The sequence below is a fragment of the Mustela nivalis genome, assembly GCF_964662115.1.
Source record: "Mustela nivalis genome assembly, chromosome: 8".
NCBI classification, from domain to species: Eukaryota; Metazoa; Chordata; class Mammalia; order Carnivora; family Mustelidae; genus Mustela; species Mustela nivalis.
Genome location: NC_139027.1, coordinates 5,818,807 through 5,842,210, shown reverse-complemented (window position 1 = coordinate 5,842,210; position 23,404 = coordinate 5,818,807). Strand labels below are relative to the sequence as shown.

The following is a 23,404-nucleotide window of genomic DNA, read 5'->3' as shown; positions in this document are numbered from 1 at the left end:
ACACCCACTCAGCTAGTCAAACCCTGGCTTTTTAACCCATTAGAGCCCCAGCTTCTGGATCTATCCAATGCCTGTCCTCCCCTCTCCACAGGCATCCTAGCACCCCTAGAAATAATCTCTGTTATCCATGCTCCATAAGGACACTTGGCACACGTTGCCTTGTGGCAGAATCTGCACCCCATCTTACCTTCCTCTACTAGACCACAGCAGCAGCACCAGCAGCCGTGAGTCCTCTCCAAGGGACAAGCTCAGGCTAAGTGACCTACGGGACTTTTCTCATTTAATACCTACACTAATCCCGCACCCAGGCAGCATTATTAGCGGCTCCCAGTTTACGGATTTAGGAGGCTCAAGAAAGCTGAGAGGCAGAGAGGGAGTATCGTGGTGAAAGCAGGAGCTTCGGAGCGCAAGGGCCAGGGCTGAAGCTGGCTTCACTCCACCCAGCTCCGCCATCCTGGACAGCTACTTCGCCTCTGTGTCCCGGTTTCCTCTTCTTTGAACACAGATGACACCTGTACATGACCATAAGGCGGTCAGAAGGATTAAATACATCTAACTTTTGAGAAGCTCTTAGTGCTTGGCACTAGGAAGTGTTACATGTTTGTTAAATGAGAGTGAATGAGCCTCCCCACCCAAGGTCACGTCAGTATTAACCTGCTGAAGTCAGTGTTGGGAGTCCGGACCCCGCTGGCTTCAGCACAGATGCTCTCATCACTGCCGGGAGCTCCTCCCGGGACCTGCCATTCCTCCCGCATCCCTGAACTGCAAAACACGCCGGTCCCATGTCACCACACAAGTTTTACAAGCGTTACTGAAGAGTGAAATGTGAAGAATTTATAAAAAGCTGTCTCTGAAAAGAGATCAGAAACACCGAAGAACTAGCAGGTGTGGTGTGACCGTTCACACGCTGACCGCTAGTCCCAAGAGGGGCGCCACAGAGGCGGTGCAAAGCCGGGAGAAGGACCTAGTACCGCCTCCAAAGATGCGCCTCTGAACTTTCTAGGACGGGCAGAGACGAGAGAAGAGGAAGTGGCTCTGCCAGCTGAGGTAACGTTCACGAAAAGACAGGGATGCAGGGTGGGGTGATGCGTGGAGTGTGGCTGCTGGGGAGAAGGGGGATGGGCTGGAGAGGCTGGGGCCAGAGTCTGGTCATGAGCCTAAACACCGAGGGAGTCCCAGTGAGCTTTAAGCGCCACCGTTAAAGCCCACGTGTGTTTCCGGATGAGCTCTGTGACTGCAGCCCGTGGGGAGACAGAGTAGAGGTGAGCTGAGAAGCAACCAGTGCCCACTGCAGCCGAGGGAGTGGAGAAGAGTCAGGGCAGGCGAGGGGAGAGGACTACTAACCACTGGGACGTGTGGCTTCACAGAGCACTTTCCAATGGAGCGCCGGTCCAGATCCGACAGCGGCGCGCGTGGCCCTGACCCCCCCGCAGCAGGAAAAGGCAAGGCTGCCGGAAGACCCCGCCCCTCTTCACCCCCTCCCCACCCCTCCCCACCCCAGCGATGGCCGAAATGTTACGATGGCAAAACGTTCAAGTGCAGGAAGTCTCCAAAAAGCACTACAGGAGGGGTCACGTCCAGCGACGCCAAAGGACCAGCCAGCCAGGCCTCCTGCTGCAGGGGCGTCCGTGAGCAAGAACATGGCCCTCAGACTGGCAGGGGCGACAAAAGCCAGGCAGGGGTGGGCAGTGAGGGCAGGCGTCCTCCGTACAAGCTGGGCAGGCAGTCAGATGTCTGAACATGGGTACCAAGCAGAGCCCAGGCCTCCAGACTGAGGCGGCTTCGTCGTGCAAGTAAAAACCATTTATCGGCATTTGTCACGCAAGCGGCAGGCCCAGGTCACGAATCATGAAGCCCAGGCTACCACCACCACACGAGACCCCACTAAAACCGGGGGTGCAGACCTAGACATGACTTCATCGAAGTCCTCTAACAAGTCCCTCTGGACCGAGGTCAGAGGGAAGCTAAGCAAGGGAAAGTTGGAGCAGAACAAGATGCAGAGCCTCCAGCCCAGGCAGGAGTCCGAGGGAGACTGTCAGCGGCTCCCAGGAGGGAACAAGTCTGGCCGGAGAGCTGGGAGGGGCAGAAGCATGCAGGACACCCCCCCCCCCGCCCCCGTCAGATCCTGCTGGCAGGAAGGGGAAATGCTCTTGCCCAGGCTGGTATAGGACAAAGGAGGAAGGAAGTGGCACAGGGAAAGTGACCGACACATAACCACAGACCAAGCCGAGCCAGGCCGTATCTCCCCTCTGCAACTGGGCAGGTTTTCGTGCTGCCAGGAGACAAGAAGCTGCGAGACGAAGAGCCTCCCTCACACTCCACAACTCCCCGGTCCACGAAACCCTGCGGCCCTGTGCTCACGGCACTATCAACCAGGCCCTGCACCTGGCCCCCGGGTCTGCCACGGACACCGCTGCCACCTTAACCTCTGTCCTCCCAGCGACCCACACAGATCCTGTCTGATCTGACGGAGAGGGCTGCTCCAGGGATCGGAAAATGCAGATGTCTGCCTAACACCTCCCCTCTGCTTTCCCCAGCCCTGCCCTTGCTCCCGGCCGCAAAGGAAAATAAGAAACATCCTTTTCACCGAGTGCTGGGGAGACACAGCCTCCTTACCAAGCGGCTCAGGAGATGCAGGCACTGTACTTGGCAGCCTGGCTCTCGTCGGAACCCGGGTGCACTTGCAGAGGCTGACCTCCACGCCTCCACCCCTCCACCCTCCCACCCCTCCTCTTCAGGAGGCTGCGTCCCCCCAGGGAAAGCTGCCCGCAGTCTGATTACAGGACTGTGCTCTGGGGGGGCCAGTCATGGCACAGTTTTTCTGGCTGGTTCCACAGACTTCCCAGGCCCCAGACTCAGCCCGAGAGGGGCTATAAGACTCCTCCACGGTAAACCTGCACACCCAGGGCCGGGCAGATCCCAGCACACAGTGGCTCGTCTGTACTGTATCACCGGGTTCTGCACAAGGCCCTGGGCAAGCGAGCCCGTTCACTCCCGCACGTTGTTAGGAGCAACTTGATGTTGCCATAGCGACCGCCTTGGTCTCTTGCCGCATTTATCAAACCACATCCTAATTGTTTGTTTACGCATCTGTTTACACCCCGAAACTGTCAACTCCTAGAAATCCAGAACGCTCTCTTTATTCACATTAGGAAGGGCCTCAGTGCCTGAACAGGATAGGCAGAGCTCCAGTGAATGATGTAAAGTAAGCAAACACAACAACTTCTTGCAAAATCATGAAGCTATTCCCAACCAACGCCTTCCTTTCCTCTTCGAGCTGGGTGAGGACCTCTCCTCACTCCACACACGTCTCCACCCCAGCCCACAGGGACCAAAGGCCCAAATACCTCCCCTGCCCAGATGGAGAGGTGAACGCAGTACGCATGGCCCTCCCCAACTGAGCCCTGCACTTTTATTTTTTAAGATTTTATTCATTTATTTGAGAGAGAGAGAGAGCATACGCCCGGGAGCATGGGGCAGGGAGGGATGAGGTGCAGAGGGAGAGGGACAAAGCAGACTCTGTGCTGAGTGTGGAGTCTGATGCGGGGCTCCATCTCACGACCCTAAGATCGTGACCTGAGCAGAAATCAAGAGTCAGACGTTCAGCCAACTGAGCCCCCCAGGCGCCCTGGCTCTGCACTTTCTTACCTTTCTCCAGGCAACTCGTCTTGCCCGCCCAGGCTCAAGTACTCTGTCCCTTCCAGAACGCTCTCTCCTATCTCTCTGTTACCATCTGTCTGCACTGACTCCACAGATCTCCTAGTGGTGTTCGTGGGCGCCAGGCCTCGTTCCAGGCAACCTCCCTCCTGCTTGCGCTTCCAGCCCCAGTGAAGGTCCAGGCCCTCGCAGGAGGCCGTGCTAACCAGAGCAGTCCCATCCTCCCTCCAGCACGGGCTGCCCTCCCCCACCGGGCTAGCAGCACACGCGGGAGGGCGCGCACATCTCTGACCTCCCGCACAGCTGCCGCAGCGCCCAGCTCAGCACCGGCTCAAGACAGCATTCGGGCTGGGTATCAGCAGATGCGGAGACTCCTCCGTCAAGGCCCAGGAAAGTTCATGAGGTGAAGACAACAGAGGTGGAGCTGACACCCCTGCTGTTGCCACTGAGTGACACATTCCCACACCAGGAACAATCATGGCCCTTAGCAGAGAGCGGGGGAGCACTCCCTCCAGGAGACACCGAAATCTTCCACCTCTGGTGCCGCTGGAAATGTCACAGAAAATCATCAGGAAACAGGACTATCAATGTACTTCAAGATTGTGGCAATAAGGCGAAAATTTTAGTTACAGAGCACTATTCAGGAGGAGTACCACTCACAGTGTCTTTGTCAACAGAGCAGCATAAATTTACATATATTAGGTACCAATAGACATAATTTGCATGTGGGTGTGCCGGCTCACAAACACATTCTGTCGTCCCTCGGGATTCTCAGAAATTCCATGTTCAAATGCACCAGTAGCTTTTGCCCATGTGACAGCCGGCTGGAACGGTGGAAATGACCATCCACTCGTCATTCGCAATGAACTCTGCTCGGGAGGAAGGGCACCATTTACTTTGTCCAACGTAACAAAAATATATCATCGGCCTCCAAATGGGCTCATTTCTCCCGCAGCCACCCAATCGCCTTTCTCCAAAGAAAAGAGATCTAAAACATCAAAGCAAAGGAACCGAAAGGAATGAGAAAATCATAAAAAAAGGGATTACAGACTCAAAGACTGGGTACCACTCAGCTACCAACTCGAGTCCCCTTCTCTTCTTCAGGATAACCACCAAGTGAGTGGGAGGGATGTAAAAAGGGAACATGCGACATAGCCAGGATACTGTGACACGCGACAGAAGCATTTTTAACACTAAAGAAAGATAAGATTCTCTCAAAAGGATATTTCATTCCAATGATAAATAATTCAAGAGTGATGGCGTCTCATGGTTGTATGGTCAGGGAGTACCTCCTGTCACAGACATGACAGAAATGATGCTTACACTCAAATTCGGAAGCTCTTCAAAACATTTTAATTTAAAGATTCCCCCCACTGCATTTAAATTATAATTACACCTACACTCATGTTATCTGAGCTTTCCTTTCCAATCCTGCTATTATCTACTTATTATGAATAAACAGTACCTTTTCCTGGAACAGCTAATACCACTAGTATTAATAGTAACGGCTACTATTAGCTCTTCTCTGATGTGCAAATATTTCTAAATTATCCGTCCTCTCTAGTCATTTCTACAGATAGCAACATGTAACAAACAATGCACATACAACAACTGCAATCTCTTTTATTATTTTTTTAACTTTAATTAGAGTAGCCAACATACTGTACATCATTAGTTTTTGATATAATGTTCCAAGATATATTAGAGACTGGCCAATGAGGTTTCTAAGTGTATGAAGTCTATGGCTGTGCACCTGTACTCCTCAATGTTATACCTACACGTTTTCTTTTTAACTCAATAAAACGGTTACTGAGCAGCTCTCAGCTGCTCAGATGGTTCTAGGTAACAGAGCAATCATTCACTGGGCAAGAGCTATAAATCCTTGTTCAAGTCTCACAACTATCCCCCAAACGAAATATCTTATTTTACGAAGCCATTAAATCTCTGGGAGGCTGTTTGCTCAGCTGCAAAATGGGCATAAGACTCATCCCGCCCAACTTGTGTTTTGAAAAAAATTAAGTAAAAATAAAAATAAGAACCTTACTTTAAAAAAAAAAAAAAAAAAGCGCTCCTGCTCTCGGGAGTTTGCAGTTTGGCTTCAGGAAATAAGCACACAAATGCAGGAAGCGGCCCCAGTGAGAACGGCGCTCTGGCTTCATAAGAGATCAATCATCCAAAGACGTTCAGGGAGGGCCTCAGTGCCCAGCACTGAAGGGCACAGGGCGCAAGACACCCACGCCGTCCTCTCTCTACACACACACTCTCATAAAGAAGGGCTAAAGGTGCAGCAGAAGCGAAGTGTCCTCAGGCTGTAGGACAGGGAGCATTCGGAGGCTGAAGTGATGGATGGAAACTTCTTAAGCACAGCAGGGCTGGAGAAGGACTGAGAAGGTAAACGGGTAGGATTATGGAGCCACGCAGGGGAGGAAATCCTCTGCCATCTCACAGCTCCCCAGGCACACGACTCTCGAGCATCCCGCCTGGGTTTGCACACCCAACCCCCCATCCTCACCCCTCTGGGCTGGGCTCACTGACAATCACCCGGCCCCAGCCACCCTCCACGTCTCCGTCAGGCCCGGTGGAAGGGACCAGCTCCGAAACCAAGGGGTGCTCAGCCTGCAGTCTGACTCTAGGAGATGGCCGAAGCCCGAAGACAGGTCTGACGAACGGGTTGCCGCCATTTCATTCCCTTGCAGTACGCAGCCCCTTCCACCGTATTCCCACTGCCCTACTTCAGACCCCAATGAGCACTTCTTTGGGAAGGGGCCATTGCTTCCCTATTGGGCCCCTGCCTTGGGTCCTACTCACCCTCCCACCCATGCCTAACCATTCTTCCTGAAGCCTGGCTCTGCTCAGTTCACTCCCCTACTCAAAAGCCTTTTCCCTGCAACCCTGGACAGAAAGACTGCTTCCACAGGGAGCAAATTCCAGGTCACCACAGCAAGCAGAGATGTTTAAAGCAGGGGCTCCCAGGACACGTGGGCCGCTAGACTAAGCAACTCTAAAGCTCACTGTACCCACATTCGGCACAGGCTGGCAAAGACTCTGTTCTCATACTCCGTGCTCTCACCCAGAAGTGGGAAAACTTTCTCTATAAAGAGCCAGACAGTAAATATTTTAGGCCTTATGGGAACATATACAGTTTCTGTGGCATACTCTTTAGATTTTTGGGTTTTTATAACTCATTTTATACCTACAAACACTATTTTTAGCTTACTTTTTTTTTTTTTTTTGCATATAAAACAAGCTGTGGGCTATAATATGCCAACCTCTGCCTTGACCAGAGAGGGGCAGCTCCAAGTACCCTAAACCCAAACTGCATTGCTGTAACTTCCACAACACCTCAAGCTACACCTTCCTGTGTCCTCCTTTGACGAGATTCTTGCTTCAGAAGCGTGTCAGCACTGAGGAGGGAAGCAAGGCCACCCCCAGCATACACAGAGCACCCACATTTGCTGGGCTACCACACTCCACACATGCAGAGCACTTTAGGCTCTGGCACCTGAGACATCCCAGGTCTGTGCCACGGATGGATGGATGGACGGACGGACAGATGGACTGATCAACCCATGGATCAAAGGACAGACAGACAGAGGAATGGAGAGATGGATAAAAAGGGACCAACAAAGTGAGTCAGAGAGTAACTACTTTAAGAATTCAAAGAAAGTGGTCCTGATGGACTGGGTATGTGAGGGAAGGGTTTACAGAAGAAAAGACATGATTAATATATTTTTCAACAAAGAAATTAGATATTAATTAGGATGCTTTTTAGAGCAGAGATCTTGATAACTCTGAAAAAGATTTTCCTGTTTCAAAGGATGACATGACAATCTTGACTTGGCAAGTAAAAAGAAATTTATTTCTAAATACACAGAAAACCTTCTGAAGGGAAAGATAATAAAATCACAGAATCAAAACAATTACCTGCACTCTCGCGCTCTCACATTCAATAGACACTTTTGAGAACTACGCGCCGGGCCCCATGCTGGCCGCTGAGGATTCCAAGAGAAGTAACACTTACGCCTTATCCCAGGCACAATCTGGCGTGAAGGTCCAACACGAGAGCTCGGAATTGCAAGCAGGGGAAACTCCGGATCTGGAAGCTCCCTCACCCCAAAAAGGAAGTGCCAAAATACTCTGAGGTCAGACAGGAAACCACATGGCTCATTCTCCCCCTTCTCACACTCTTGAAGAGCAGACAACTGAGGGCCAAGGGCTGTCCCCACTTATGTCTGCGTGTTCCAGAAACAGATTTCTACATCAGGCTACCCACGGCCCAAACTCCATCCTGAAGACTATACCAAAGGCCTCATTTGGGCCAACACCAACGGAAGAAGGTGTTCTACAGAGATTAATTTTCTCAGGAAACTAAAGCTCATCAAAATTACACCACAAAACCCAGAAGCTATTTTCATGCAAATTCTCCTCAGGGGACCGTATGCTTCCCTGCCCACCACAGCAGAGGGCACCAATCTGGACTTTTCTTCGTGCTCTGCCACAGCATCGTGGGAGCCCCAGGAATTCCTGCAGCAGGGGTGGCCCCACATTCGGCAAGAGTCTAATTCTCTCTTTTCCTCTTCCACTGGCCTCAGCTGTTGAGCATTGGTCTCTGCTATTTCTGTTTTACTACTTTTCTAGAACCCTGAGGATGGCATGACCTAGAGAGAAACAAAACGGGGTTCCTAGCAGCTACTTTACACTTACTTGGGGGGTCTTTTTATTTATTTCCCAGTTATGGTCCCCAGCTTTAATTATTCAAGCTAATGCTGTATTTTTCTTTGGAAAAAAGCAGTAACAAAATCCTGAAACACTCATTGGCTGACACTAGTACTCCCTAATCCAACCCCAAATCGAACAGCGTCAGAACCCTGTAGCAGCTCACCTTGTGTCAGGGCAGAAATAAAGCCGGGAATGGGACGTGTCAGGCTCACTGGCTTCATGCACAGACGCTTGAGGAGACACAAGGTGGTTCATAAATTAAAAGAGCAAATAAAACAGGAGCCCTTAGGAGATTTCATATTAGCTATGACTAAAGCAATTTTGTCCTAAGATCAATCAAGCCTCCTTTACTTTGCTGGGACCATAAAGAAAAAAACTGTGCACTTCAAAAATTAAGTTCCTTCCACATTGCTACATAAGATAATAAATCATTTTTTAAAACACAGAACAATAAACCCAGTTCTGGAAAATGGAGGCAGTATGGCAGGAAAGAAGGCCAACTTTAAATGTCATCAGCAAAGCAGCAGCTTACCAGTGGGTCTGGAGAGATGTAGGAAGGCAGGCCTCGGCCGGAAATCCCTGTTAAAGCTTCCCTCCTGAGTCCCCTCTGGCTAGAATATCATCTTCTAAAAAGAAAACACAAGGCAGCCCCTCAGGCCTGGAAATACAAGGAAGGAGTGAAGGTAGGAGAGAAAGCAGGGGAGAAGGAGAGGGAGAGAATTTTAAGCTTCAGACACCACCTAAATTGCAGCAAAAGCAACTTGGTTCCAAGGAAAAGATAGAGACAGGAGCGTGGAAGACGGAAGAGGAGGGTGAAAGGGTGAAGGACTGTTCTGTCTCCTTCACCATCTCTACCGCGGGCCACTCCTGCAGGCAAGCAACCCGGCAGCACCACTTCTGAATCAAAAGCTGGCGACCTGGCAAGCCACAACCAAGCCAAAGAAAAGCCACAGGTTCTGACAGCCCAACAGCTCCAGCAGTAAACACACCTCATTCCTATGTGCCAAAACAGAGATTCACAAGGTGAGAAGAAAACCAGGAATCCCAACAATTACCTTCTGTCAAAAAGTAAGTGGTCTCTGCGGTGAACAAATCATGATGCTTCTCAAAAGGAGCAACGCAAAAGCCACGTTAAGCAGCGGAGACAATGGGCTGTTCAGAATTTGCTGCTACAGAAACAGACAAGGCCGTCTCCTGGGCCGTGAACTTCCCAGGTGGTTGCTGAACATTCAGGCTGAGCGAGGCAGATATCAGAAACCCACTTACCAGCCCAACCTTACTTTGCAACCAGAGACCAAGCAGACCAGTCTTCCAATTTCCTTAGTATATTCAGAGCCCAGATGAGAAGGAGCAAAACAAATTAAACATAAGGACTTTTGGCTATACATACAAAATGTTTTCTTAATTCTAAAGTCAGTCATCCCACAAAGTAATCAAGCCCCTATTCTGCACAACTCACTGGGCATTTAAGGATGATTAGGAACTGATCCAGCAACTACACAATACAAAGAAATGAAAGACACCCAGATTGTTAAAGAAGAAATAGAACTATCTCTATTAGCAAATGACATTATCTTAAATATAGACCATCCTAAGGCGCACAAGCACACACACGACTCTATGAGAACTAATGAAGAGACTCGTCGAGATTGCAGAATATAATATATACAAAAGTTTATTATATTTCTATACATTAATAAATAATCCAGAAAGGAAATTAAGAAAACAATTCCATTTATAATAGCATCAAAAAGAATAAAACACTCAGGAATAAACCTAACAAAAGAAGTGTAAAACCTGTACACGAAAACTGCAAAACATCATTAAAAGAAATTAAAGGCTTGGGGCACCTGGGTGGCACAGTGGGTTAAAGGCTCTGTCTTCAGCTCAGGTCATGATCTCAGGGTCCTGGGATGGAGCTCCGTATGGGGCTCTCCGCTCAGCAGGGAGCCTGCTTCCCTCCCTCCCTCTCTGCCTGCCTCTCTGCCTACTTGTGATCTCTGTCAAATAAATAAATAAAATCTTAAAAAAAAAAAAAAAGAAAAGAGAAGAAATTAAAGGCTTAAATAAATGAAAAACATCCCAAGGTAACAGATGAGAAAATGCTAAAAATGGGTTGTTAAAATGTCTGTACTTCCAAAATTGATCTGCAGCTTAAATGCAAAATCCATCAAAATCCCAGCTGGCTTTTTGGGCAGAAATTGACAAGTCAATCCTAAAATTCACATAATAATGCAAGGGACCCTGAATAGCCAAAACAATTTGGGAAAAGAACAAAGTTTAAGGACTCACACATCTTGATTTCAAAAATTACTATAAGCCTACAGTAATCAAGACTGTGTGGTACTAGCATAAGGACAGACAGAAAGATCAATGGAATAGAACTCAGGGTCCACAAATAAACCCATATATCAAAGAACAAGTGATTTCTAAAAAGGATACCCAAAGAATTCAATGGAGAAAGAACTCTTTTCAACAAATGGTGTTGGGACTACTGGATATTCACATGCAAAAGAATGAAGCTGGATCCCTACCTCACACCATACACAAAACTACCTCAAAATGGATCCGGGACTTCAATGTCAAGGCTAAAACTAAAAAATTCTCTGAAGAATATATAGGTATAAATCTTTGTGACTGTAATTTAGGTGATAGTTTCTTAGATATAATACCAAAAGAACAAACGAAAGATAGATATTCTGGACTTTAGCTAAACTAAAAACTTCTGTGCTTCAAAGGATACCACCAAGTGGGTAAAAAGACAATCCACAAAACCGGACAAAATATGTGCAAATCACATATTTGCTAAGAGTCTAGTTTCTAGAATATATGAAGTAGTCTCACAGCCCAACAGTAAAGACAAATAACCCATTTTAAAAATGGGCAAAGGCTCTGAAGCAGAATTTCTCTAAAGAAAATATACATATGGCCACAGGCACATGAGACAATGCTCAGGACCATAAATCATCCACTAGGAAGATGCAAATCAAGCCTATGAGATACCAGTTCACAGCTACAAGGATGGCCATCATAACAAACAAAAACAAAAGACAGACAACAGGGGCACCTGAGCAGCTCAGTTGGTTAAGCAAACGACTCTTGATTTCAGCTCAGATCATGATTTCAGGGTACTGAGATCAAGCCCAGCATCGGGTTCTGGTGCTGGGCGTGAGGCCTGCTGAAGATTCTCTCTCTCCTTGTGCCCCTCCTCCTTCCCTCTTGTTTAAAAGAAAAAAAACTAAATTAAAACACACACACACACATATATATATCAATAACGTGCACTGACAAGGATGTGTAGAAAGCACAAAAATGGATGAATCCCATGAAATGTCTAGAATAGGCAAACCATAGAGACAGAAAATAAATCAGGGGTTATCAGGGGCTGACAGAAAGGGGAATTGAGTGTACCTGGTAATGATAAGAGGTTTCTTTTTGGTGTGATGAAAATGTTCTGGAACTGGACAGTGGAGGACATAAAACTTTGTGATTAAAATAAAATATCAATGAATTAGTTTAAAAGGGTGAATTTTATGATATGTGATTTGTATCTCAATTTATAACAACAACAATAATAACAAACATTCCAGGAAGCCACAGAAAGGTCTTTAAAAAAAAAAAAAAAAAAAACTCAAGTTGAAAATACAATTCAGAACCTACACTTTATTTTCAGGACTACAAATTAGCCATTTCTTGATGATTTTTATTGCCACCACTTATCCTAGAATCTTTCAAAGCCAATATATGTAATGCAAAGATCTGTGGGGTTTTCAGGCTGGAGAGAGTAGTCAGAGATCAGTTAATCCCAACCTCTCAATTTAGAGACCAGATGTTCAGGGCAGTGCCTTGGCCAAGGTCATAAAGCAAGGTGGAGACCAAATTAGAACCAGAATCATCTCTTCTAACTCCTTGACAAGTGCTCTTTCTCCACTCTATCATATTAACAAATCCACGGGACTTCATAACACAGAGTGCAGCTTCCAGTGAGGAAAATACAGGCTTCCCAAAACCTAGGGGAAAGCTATGAGAACGCGGGTAGCAAAAGACCAGTATTTACCTCACGTTCAATCGTCCAAATCATTTAATGAGCACAAAAGCCTGTTATATCATTTACACAACCTGCTTTTCACCAGCAAAGCAAAGCAAGACAGGGACAGAATCAACAGACCAAGACACCCAGCAAAGACCGCAAGAGCTGCTGCACCAGGAGAGGTGGGAGCAAACAATACTGCCCCACTTGCCCCAAACTTGAACTAGAACTTCACCTGATGACATCGCAGCTCAAGAACCAACGACACTGTTGAGTGACACCAGCGGTCTTCTGGGGAAGGGACTCTCCGAAGGGGAATGGAAGAGGTGAAGCTTATTTTCACCTTCAACCTCTTGAAAAGTATGAGCGTGAACAGCTAAGGGAACGAGAGTAGAGCAGGTGATCAGAAAAGAGCGGCAAGAGGCAGGTGAGCTGTGTTGCGGGCGGCTGGACACACAGAATTGTTAAGAGCTGGAGAAGCCCCACAGCTCAGCTGATCCTGCTCTCCATTCCGCAAATGAGGCCGCTGAGGCTAGACCAGAAAACGCGGGCCCGGGGTCCATGAGCTGGTTAGCAACAGGTCAGGGCTATCGGCAGAATCGATCCGGCATGAGGACTGAGATTCCCCCATTCCTCTCAGAATCTCCCCCCAAGTCCCCTGACTGGCAACAGGGAACAGAGCCTCAGCCCGAGTCTGCCTGGACACGCCACATCTGTGATTCACCCTCCAGTGACCTTCTCTCAAAGCACAGATTTGCTGACAAAGAGGGAAACCCGGACGGCTCTGATCCCCCGGCCTGCTTGGCTGTGGCATCCTTTACACAGAGCCGCAACAGTGTTTTCAGTCCTTCCGCACTAAGGAAGCCAGATCTCTCCTTTTCACTCACTTCAAGGCAGTTAAGGTCACTTCATAGACACCTCTGACGCCCAGCACCCCCCCCGGGGCCCAGTGTCTGATGGTCCTGTCCGGGCAATCACACGTCCTCTAAGTCAGCAACAACGGGGGCCAGCCCACAGAAGGTCTACGGTGATCAGCCTGCACTACAGACCCCCGAGAGACCTTAAGAGGAACAGAGACACCAGCAGGAGAAGTCAGGTGATGCACGCAAGGACCAAGAGGCGTGAGAGCCAGGACGGCTGAACTGATGTCAGCGTGTGGCCCAGGGTGCCATCAATTAGCGGTGTGGGATGGGGAGCAGCAGCCAGGTGACCTGTCTGCTGCGCCCTGACTTCCTCAACTGTGAGACAGAGACAACTGGACCCACCTCAAGGATCACTGAAAGAATTCAATCAATTTAAAACACAGCACAGTCCTTAAGACACAATTAAGGCCCGACTCAAAGAAATGTCAGCCACTGTTGCAGTTTTAAATATATATATATATATATATATATATATATATATATATATATATATGAATGTAATTTCTTGTGGGAAGCTCATGAAAGAGGCCTCTAAATCCTGATCACCTTGCTAGAATCCTAAAAGACAAGGACATCCATCATTAGAGGGAGCTGTCTGCATCGGCTGCCTGATTTTATGGACAGCATCTGTGTATAAAATCACACTGACAAAACCATCTTTGGGATCGAGCAGAAAGGTGACATCATTAATAATACCGTTAGTAGGGCGGGCCTCCTGCAGGGTGTGAGCAGAGCCCTGGGCCACTTGGCTCGGCAGGGCTGGGCACGCCGGGCAGAGCAGTGAAGCGAGGGAAGAGAAGCCATTTCTCCAGCAACAAGGACAGAGAGGAAGCAGAAGGGCAGGACGGATCTCCCAGAAGCCGCCACTCTAGAAATACAACCGAAGCTACACACTACCGCTAACAGCAAGAGGGGTGCTGCTGGCCACACGGCATCAGCCCAGACAGCCTCTCCAGGCCCAGGGGAGACAGAGGAAGCTGCTAGGAGCAGCTCTCCGGTCAGGACGCTTCAGTGGAAATCCTGCCTCCACTTCTCCCTGCTCTGCGATCTTGGTAAAGCAGCATAGGTCCTCTGAATCACGTAGGGTTTTGTAATAATTAAACAGGGTAATAGTACAGGGAGAGATCTTAAAGCCTGTCGGGCACGCAGTAAGCACCCCAACAATGCTAGAAAGACGAGAGGAAAAAAGTGACGGATAAGAACACTTCAGGCATCTGCGGACATCCCAGACGCACGCATCATTGCCAACACGTCATCTCAGCAAGAACAGCGGTCGGGAGGTCTCCCTTCAAACCTGGGCAGCAGCTCCCTGAAAACGTCCCACTGCTTCACAGACAAGCTTGCCCTACAGAGTCAAGGAGTGTGTGGTACGTGCTAGTGAAACAGGGAAGGTCTAAACAGGGGAACTGGCTTGCAGGGCAGCAGCCCAGTTCAGGGGCCCAAGTACAGGCCTCACAGGTGCATTCACAGTCTTGCTGACCCTGGAGAAACGCCAAGTGCATGAATGAACCTATGGGACCGGATAAGAAACTCCCAAGCCCCAACCCTGAAAACGGGCAGGTCCACCAATGGTTGCCAAACCATAGCTGATGGCTCCACCCAGCACCCCCGTTCCTCCCAACACCTTTGTTACGGGATCACCTTAACACTGGCTTCCGGCAGATCACTTCTCAGCTGGACTTGGGGAACCCGCTCAGCCCAACGACGCGATAATGACTGGGAAGCCTGCTTAAAGAGCACTGTTCCAGAGTCCATCTCTCCGTCCAAAAACAACTGAAAGAATCCTACCACAAGCCTTGAATTCTTTGTCTGAATTCAAGGGGTCCATAAACCTGGATTGGAAAAAAAGAATGACATCTGCATTTCACTCGTCCCTAACTGAAATTTAGCATTTTCTTCAATTACAAATGCAAGCAACATGCCATGGTTCTATTAGCAGCATCTGTGACTCCAATAAAAGATATATTAATATAACTTCGGAGTTTAAAATATCTTACAGTGTTGCTTACACTCATCGGTATTTCAAAAATATAGAACTTATTATTAGACCCACTACCAAATCTTGATATTTAATGTTTTAGTAAAGAAGTATATCTTAAAAAAAAAAAAAAGTATATCTTGGTATGACAGATTTTGCAAAGATTTTGCTAACCGTATTTCGGGATATTTGGTTCCCTTTGAATCCCTCTGTACTGTATTTGATGCATTAAGACGTCTTTCTGAAAAAAGGCCCACGACTTTCCTCAGAGTATCAAAGGGGTCTATGGCACAAAAAAGGCTAAGAGGAAAAACCATAATTGCACCTAAAAGATATAAGTGGCTTATGGGAACAGAGCTAGCCCAGTCCACTTGCACAACGCTGGCCCCTGACAGAGACAATGGATTGGTAGGGCCCAACATACATTTACAAATCAATAAACTCAACAAAACCAAATACAAATAAAAATCCAGCTGGAATACTCCAGCTCTGGTTAATGGCCCATTTATTCTACAACATTATGCACGTGATAAAATGATAATGGTACAAAAGCACCCGGAAGAGCCCCGGCAAGAGCATCAAGGCCATAGGACACAATCAAGTGTAAGCAAAGGAGGCAGGTTCCTATTGCAGGATAGTGACGAGGTGAACTCAGCACCTCTTTTTAGTAGGGAAAGAGGAGCATTTGGGGAGCTGGATCAGGGACAGGATCTCAGGCATCTGACACAGCCAAGAAAGTGTCACCGGCCACCCTCGGCCTAGAAACCACAGAGAGAAGCCAGCACGGCCCTCCAGCCCAGGTCGACGTAACTCTCCTTTAATATTCCCTGACCCTGGTCTGCCGTGAAACAAAAGAAACATTCAGGACTGGTCCTAAGAGAAGTTCCTGAACAGGCGAGGCTGCACACTGCCAGCTTCGATGCTGACACAAAGCAGCAGCAGAGCGCTTCGGCTTTGCCAGAGACACCAGGGGTCTTTCTCCCGGTCACCTGGGTGCACCGGGTTCGACGGCTGTCTGTTCTGCTCACCTCTCCCCAGCACACCACACTCTCCACCAGGCCACCCCTGGAGGCCAGGACCCTGCTGGCCTGGATGACTGCACCAGATGCCCAGCCCCACTAGTCTCCCGCCCTCCTCTCCAGTCTGCTCTCCCTAGAACGATCACTGTGACGTTTGTAAAATGTCAATCAGATCATGTCATTCCTACCCAAACCCTCTGCTAGCTTCCCATCCCAGCAGAACAAGGTCCAGTTCCCTCCCAACCCCATGGAGGCCTGTGTGACCTGGCCCTGCCCACCCTTGTCCCTCCCTCCTCGCCCACCGCCTTCTTCCTGTCCTGAAATGCCCCAGCCCGCTCCCATCTTCCGGCGTCTGCACAGGCTGTTCTTCCATCCTAACTCTGCCCTGGCTGGCTTCCTCATTGCATTCCAGGCTCTGCTCTAATGTCACCTCTTCAGAGAGACCTTTCCTGATCTGTCTCCCAATCTTCCAAGTTCCTTTCTAGTCCTGAATTCCACTCAACTTTTATCACTTATCACTGATACCGTACTGTCACTTACACTATTACACTACGGGATTATCTGTTTACTGCAGGGATTACCAACCCCATTTGCAGAAAGGCTTTAAAAATGCCAGTGCTCCAGGCCCCACCCAAACCAGTAAGTCAGATATCTGTGTTCTACAAAATCCCAGGAATCTGTGCTCTACAAAATCCCTCCACAACCCCAGCCCCAAGTGATTCCAAGGTGCACCCGGAGTCACACTCTTAGAAGAACAGTGCTTCTCAAACTTTAATATGCAGGTAATACAGCTGGGGATGTTAGTCAAACGTAGTCAGCTCCCGGTCTAGGTGGGATCTGAGATTATGCAGTGCCAACAAGCTGGCAGGGGGTGCCAGTGCTGCTGGTCAGTGGGCCCCGCCTTGAGCTGCAAGGGTCTGAAACAGCATTGTCCGAAAGGACTTTCCCCAAGGATGAAAATGTTCTAAATCTACACTGTCCGTACACACCGATACTACAGAGCGCTTGAATTTCTGTTAGTCCAGTGGAGAAATGGAATTTTGAACCTTAGGCTACCATGTTAGAGAGTACAGGCCTACGATGTATACGCTCCATGAAGAAAGGCAGCAGTATCTAGAAACGTGGAGCCCAAGAGAAGAATTACAGATCCCTCCGAATTCTTGGCCTGAGCAGCACTCTATAAATTGCACACCGGGAAAATCCCATCAGAGGCCTAGTTGGCCACCATCTCAGGAGTGGATTAATATTTACCTAAGGCAGGGAGGCAGACACAGACCATTTTGCGACTTCAGTGACTAAAGCATGTGGTAACCTACAGACGACCACCTTCACCTCATGACTCAGTCACACAACTATACAAAGCCCTCCTAACCACAGCCCCAAGCACACTTGACCAATGCCATCCCCGGGCATCTGCGGTGCTGGACAATCTTACAGCCAAAGCCCTCACACTAATTTGGTTTATTGCATGAATTTGTTTCTAAGACGTCTGCTTCACTGTCTTCAGTTGCAGGTTCTTTCAAAAGACAGAACTTACTCCGCTTGCTATTCCGTTCCCATCACCCAGCGCGCAACAAGACTCAATGAAAACTGCAGGACAGAGCCTGCAACCTACCAGGAGTACCATTAGTATTTCCACTGTTAATCACAAGAAACAGGGAAACTGAATTGTGGGAAGGGGGGGGGGGTTACATAACAGAAGATCATTTCCTCCTTAAATTACTCAAAAATTTCCAAACACACTAAGTCCAGATTTCAGAACACAGCATAAATAAGGTGGCCCTATCTGACCACACAACCTCATTTCCAAAAACTCAAACCCATGGGCAAAAAAAAGATGATGTCCTCTGACAAAAGACCCAAGATCCAGTAGGCTGGGATTTGGAAGAGCCCTCTTCACGAACAGCTAAGATTCAGAACCACATTCTTGCCTGAAGAACACATGGGCCAGGTTCGCACTCTATCTGGTGGGAGGGGCATTTGGCCCCAAGGACAGCAAGGCCCCTGGGAATCTGGGCAGCCCAGATGCTCATTTTACGCCGCAGTCAGAATCCTGTGCTTGTGACAGCAATGAGATTTCCAAGGTAACCAAGGACAACATAGTAGAGAATTACGGCCCCGGAAGGAAGTAGATTAAATTTTAATACTTACGAGTCAACATCAAATTTATTTTTAAAACTACATATCTAACAAAGCCAAATAAGCAAAACAGAATGGATGATGCACTACAGGAGGGTTTTATAAACACAAATATTCCAAGTACATATACGATTTTTTCCAATTTTGAGACTATTTTAAAGAGCCTAGAGACTCGAAGAAACTGAGACAGAAATAACACCCCCCCCCAAAAGGGGGAAAAAGCTCACTTTTCAGAGTTATGCCACAACTACTTATTTTTTTCCATTATTTCCAAAAACACAGGGCAGATTCCATCTAGTGGTAACAGCAGACTTTGCTAAAATTGCGCACAATAATTACTTCACCCAGAGAAAGTGATCACCAGGCGAATATTTTAAAACATAGCTATGTGCTGACCTGCTGCCAAGACAACAAACTGGTTAAAAAAAAAAAAAAGCATGAGTTAACAGACATAGTTTTTCCATTCACTTAACTCATTCAACCATTAATCCATTTCCCCGACTCTTCCTACCTAACTCCCATGTTGGTGCAAAAGCCCTCACCAGTTTCCATGGATTAACTATAATATAATCTGTTAAGTAGTTAGCATTTACTAGTCGTCTGTCGGGTATGGCGCTGTGGATTATCTCAGTAGACCCTCCCCACAACTCTCTGAAGTAAAGAAGTGTTGTCATCTAGCATTTAGTGCTGGGGCAAGTGAGAAAACGTTAGGTATCTCACTGAAGTTCAGACAACTGGCAAGTAGTAGAGTCTGAACTTAAACTCACGTCTATCTAAAAATGAGAAATTCAAAGAAAACAGCAATTTTTTTTTTTTTTTTTTTTTTTTTTTTTAGAATTCAGCATTATTAGAAGTAATAAAAAACAGGAGCACCTGGCTGGCTCAGTCACGACTGAGCACGCGTGGAGCAGGCGACTCCTGATCTCAGGGTTGTAAACTCAACCCCACCTTGTGTGTAGAGGTTACTTTAAAATAATCTTAAAAAAGAAAGTAACGGGAAAGAGCAACACTTCTGAAAACAGCACAGAGCCAAGTTCAATTCCAGCTCTTATCCTGAGTCTCAATTTCCTCATGTATAAAGCCAGGATGAGAAACAGATATAACAAATGTGACATTTATAGTGTAAGATAGGGACCCAGTAACTACTAACAGTCCAGCCGCAGGTATGCGTAGCAAAAAAGCACACTGCAGTTGTAGTGATTTCTATCAGACACAACCTATATGGGGAATAATGGGTTCACAAAGCTTTATCAGCTTACAATTAATTTGCTCATTTCATGACTCATCTATTTAAACATGGAGTCACGAGCTTGCGAATTTTATTTTATTTCTGTTAAATGAATAAGAAGTCACAATACCCACTCTCTGTCTCATTTCAGTATGAAAAGTAGATGGTTGTTGAAAACCAAAATATGCGGGCATCACTTCTTAATCAAAGTGTATACGGAAAAACTTTTGGTAATGGGAATGAACACTGAACACCTGGGAACAGAGCATTCTTTAAAGGAATCCACAGTGATTTCTGAGAGTCAACACCTTTCAGACAGAGTTATCTCATAAATCCAAACTCACAAATTTCATCATCATACTATGAATAGTGGCTTTACTTAAAGTGAAGACAGACCTGTAACGATTTCAATTTTTTTCATTTTTGAGTTTAAACAATTCATGTGCTTCGACGACAACATGGAACAAGCTTGCAATTTAATAAAATGACCAAATCCGGTCTCTTTTTAATCAGCTCAGTTACTGAGCTCTCGGGTAATCTCCTGCACAGCTTTGGAATTATACACAGCAAACTAAAATTAATCAGAGGAAGGGGATGCCCATTTTAAGAGCAATTCCTATTTGCCTAGCTTCCCAGCATCTGCCAGTGGTAATATTTATTTTTTTTAAAGATTTTATTCATTTATTTGACAGACAGAGATCACAGGTAGGCAGAGAGGCAAGCAGAGAGGGAGGAGGAAGCAGGCTCCGTGCTGAGCAGAGAGCCTGATGCCGGGGCTCAATCCCAGGACCCTGGGATCATGACCTGAGCCGAAGGCAGAGGCTTTAACCCACTGAGCCACCCAGGAGCCCCTGCCAGTGGTAATATTTAAGTGACAAATTGCAAAAGGGAAAAGAAACAGAACTTTACACACAGTCAAGCCTTCTTTAAGGCATCACGTACAAAGCTTCCTTGCCTAAGGAAATGCTCAGCTACTTTTTTTTTTTTAAAGATTTTATTTATTTATTTGACAGAGAGAAATCACAAGTAGATGGAGAGGCAGGCAGAGAGAGAGAGAGAGGGAAGCAGGCTCCCTGCTGAGCAGAGAGCCCGATGCAAGACTCGATCCCAGGACCCTGAGATCATGACCTGAGCCGAAGGCAGCGGCCTAACCCACTGAGCCACCCAGGTGCCCCATCTCAGGTACTTTTTTTATTGCAATTCTTCCATAGACATTATTAATAGTGTATTCTCAAAACATCTAGAAAATGTTCCCCTTGCTTTTCAAACAGTACTTCTGGGAAAACTTCGTTGGGTCATCCCCATCTGCTTCTTTCAAAGCCATCTTTTTATGCCTTGCTGACACACGCAGAATTAAGTGATGCGGGATTACAGAACTCACTACAAAAGGTTGACATGAAGCCCTCCTCCACCAAATAAAGAAGACAAGGAAGGAGGGAGGGCCAGACAATACCCTAGGTATACTTAAAACATTCAAAATGCTGAATCTATTACTTATAATTTTGCCTATTATTGACTGTTTATGTCTACAAAGAAAAAAATTCTCACTAAAGGAAACATTCTGGATCCCCCCCCCCCCCCCGCCACCGCCCCAAACAATTCCTAACAGCAGCTGCTTTGTTCAAGAGGGGAAAAAAAAAATTAATGGCATCACTTAATTAAAAGCTCTGGGGTGACCTTCCCTCACTCACTCTAGCCCAATCACCATCTTCTAAAATCCCTACAATACCCCCATTTTAAGGCTGTAACTTGACATTCTGGCCAAATGAAATTTAATCATCTATTCTACACGGGCACACGTGTGGCTGGTAAACCGATTACCTATGATGAGCCAAGCAGAGTCGAAGCACCTTACACACGGCGGCGTCTCTAACCTTCCTAATAAGCCGGGAAAGAGGTATTACTAGTCCCGGTTGCTAGGTAAGGAACATGAGGGCAGACAGGTGAGGAGCTGCCCCACACCACACAGCCAGCGGCGGCCCTGGGCTCAGAAACTCGGCCCTTCACCGCAGGCTGCTGGGATTGTGGACCTAAGCTTGTTCATTCCCAAGTGTTCTCTCCGCAGGATGTGGAGGGCTTACCAGTTAGCACCAGGCATGATGACTTTGCACCTTGAAAGCACTTGACTAAAATCAGGCCTTTCCCAGGCTGATGGGGAGGGAGGCGATCAGGGGTTCAAGCAGGTGAGACACACGCACCTGGGGGAGGCTATCAAAGATCCTGGGAGCAGAAGCCCCGGCCCCGCACACGGCTCCCCGCACTCGGCTCCCCGCACACGGCTCCCCGCACTCGGCTCCCCGCACTCGGCTCCCGGGCGCGGCGAGAACGCGCTCAGGCCTCCCCGGCTAAGGTGTGCACACCTTTCCTGGACAGCCGGGGTCCTCCCCCCGCCCGACCGCGGGGCAGAGGCGGCGAGGGCTGCCGCGGGGCTCGGAGCACACGGCTGCAGCGGGGCAGGCTGCGGCCAGGAGCTCTTCCAGAACAAGTGGGAGATGGGCGCCCGGCGAGGGTTGGCGAGCCTACGACCCCCGCCGCGCCGGGGGTCCCCGCTCCCCGCCCACCCCGCCTTCCCAGCGAAAGTTGGCCGCGCCGCGGGGAGCCGCCCGGCCCCCGGCCCCGCGAGGAAAAAGAGCCCGGGGGGTGGGGAGGGTCTTAAAAAGGCCCAAGGTAGCCATCAGCCATCTCCTCGGAGCCACCTACACGGAACAAAGGGCTTCTGTGTCGGGCAGGGGGGACCCGGCCGCGTCAGATTTTGAGGAAAAGAAACTTTTCCCGGGCTGCGGGCGCCGGGGGCAGGCGCGGGGGCGGGCTGCGGGCAGGGCGCGGGGCCACCTGAGGCCGCGGCCGCCGGCCCGCCCGCGCGGCGCCGCTCACCTCCTCGATGGCCGCCACGGTGTTCCGGCACTGCGCCGTGCGCGTGGTGAAGCTCGAGGCCGTGGGCGCCTTGTAGTCCTCATGGGTCTCGGCCACGAATTCCGACACGGAGATCTGGTCCGGCATCGCCTCGGCGCGCGGGCGCGGGCGGCCGGCCGCGGGGGAGCCGCCGCCTCAGCCGCCGCGCGGGCTCCGACCGGCCGCTCGGACGCCGCCGCCGCCGCGCCCGCAGCTCGCCCGGCCCGCGGACAAAGGGAAGCGCCGGGGCGCGGGCCGCCGCCGCAGGAGCCGCAGGAGCCGCCGCAGGGCGCGGGTCGGCCGCCCGCGGGGCCCGGCGGCGGGAGCAGGGGCCGCGCGCGCAGCCCCGCGCAGCTCGGGCCCGGCCGCTCCGCCCGCCGCGCCGAGGGCTCCGCCGCCTGCCTTGCCCGAGCGAGCTGCGAGGCGGACGCGCAGAGCCGGCGGGAACTGCCGGCCGCCCAGCCGCGGGCCCCGAGCGACTCCCGCGGAGAGGGGCGGGTCCGGCCGGGGGCGGCGGCCGGCGGAGCGCGGGGCGGGGCGGGGCGGGGCGGAGGGCCGGGCCGCCAATCCGCGCGCTCGCCGCCGCCGCCGCCGCCGCCGCCGCCGCCGCCGCCGGGAAGCCGAGCCTGCAGGAAGGAAGGCGGCGCGCGCCCCGGCCCGCCGAGCCGCTCTCCCGCCGCCGCGCGCCGCATTGTCTCGGCGTTCGGGGCCCCGCGTCGCGCGCCGTGGTTCGAGGGCGCGCCCCCCGGGCCGGGCGGGCTGGCGGGAGCTCAGTCCTCCCGATCTAGGCCGAGCCGCTGCCCACCCCTGTGGACCCTA

At 49.5% G+C, this 23,404-nt stretch overlaps 1 protein-coding gene across 5 annotated transcripts in view; it reads right to left on the bottom strand.

Annotated features, from left to right (window-relative positions):
- The window catches only part of ASAP2 (ArfGAP with SH3 domain, ankyrin repeat and PH domain 2), a 166,870-nt gene extending 143,790 nt beyond the window's left edge, over positions 1 to 23,080 (bottom strand). The window contains exons 1-4 of one of the 5 annotated variants that reach the window (XR_014314941.1): positions 22,568 to 23,080; positions 8,909 to 9,002; positions 8,540 to 8,606; positions 1,536 to 7,764 (exon numbers count right to left, since the gene is read on the bottom strand). Coding sequence is in view for 3 of the 5 variants with exons in the window: in XM_082743654.1 (XP_082599780.1) it covers positions 22,568 to 22,693 (126 nt within the window). In the remaining 2 variants the exon portion in view is untranslated. Of the gene's footprint in view, positions 1 to 1,535; positions 7,765 to 8,539; positions 8,607 to 8,908; positions 9,003 to 22,567 lie in introns of those variants that run through there. The other 4 variants (XM_082743654.1, XM_082743651.1, XM_082743652.1 and 1 more) reach the window with 4 other exon arrangements.
- Between the last annotated feature and the right edge of the window lie 324 nt (positions 23,081 to 23,404).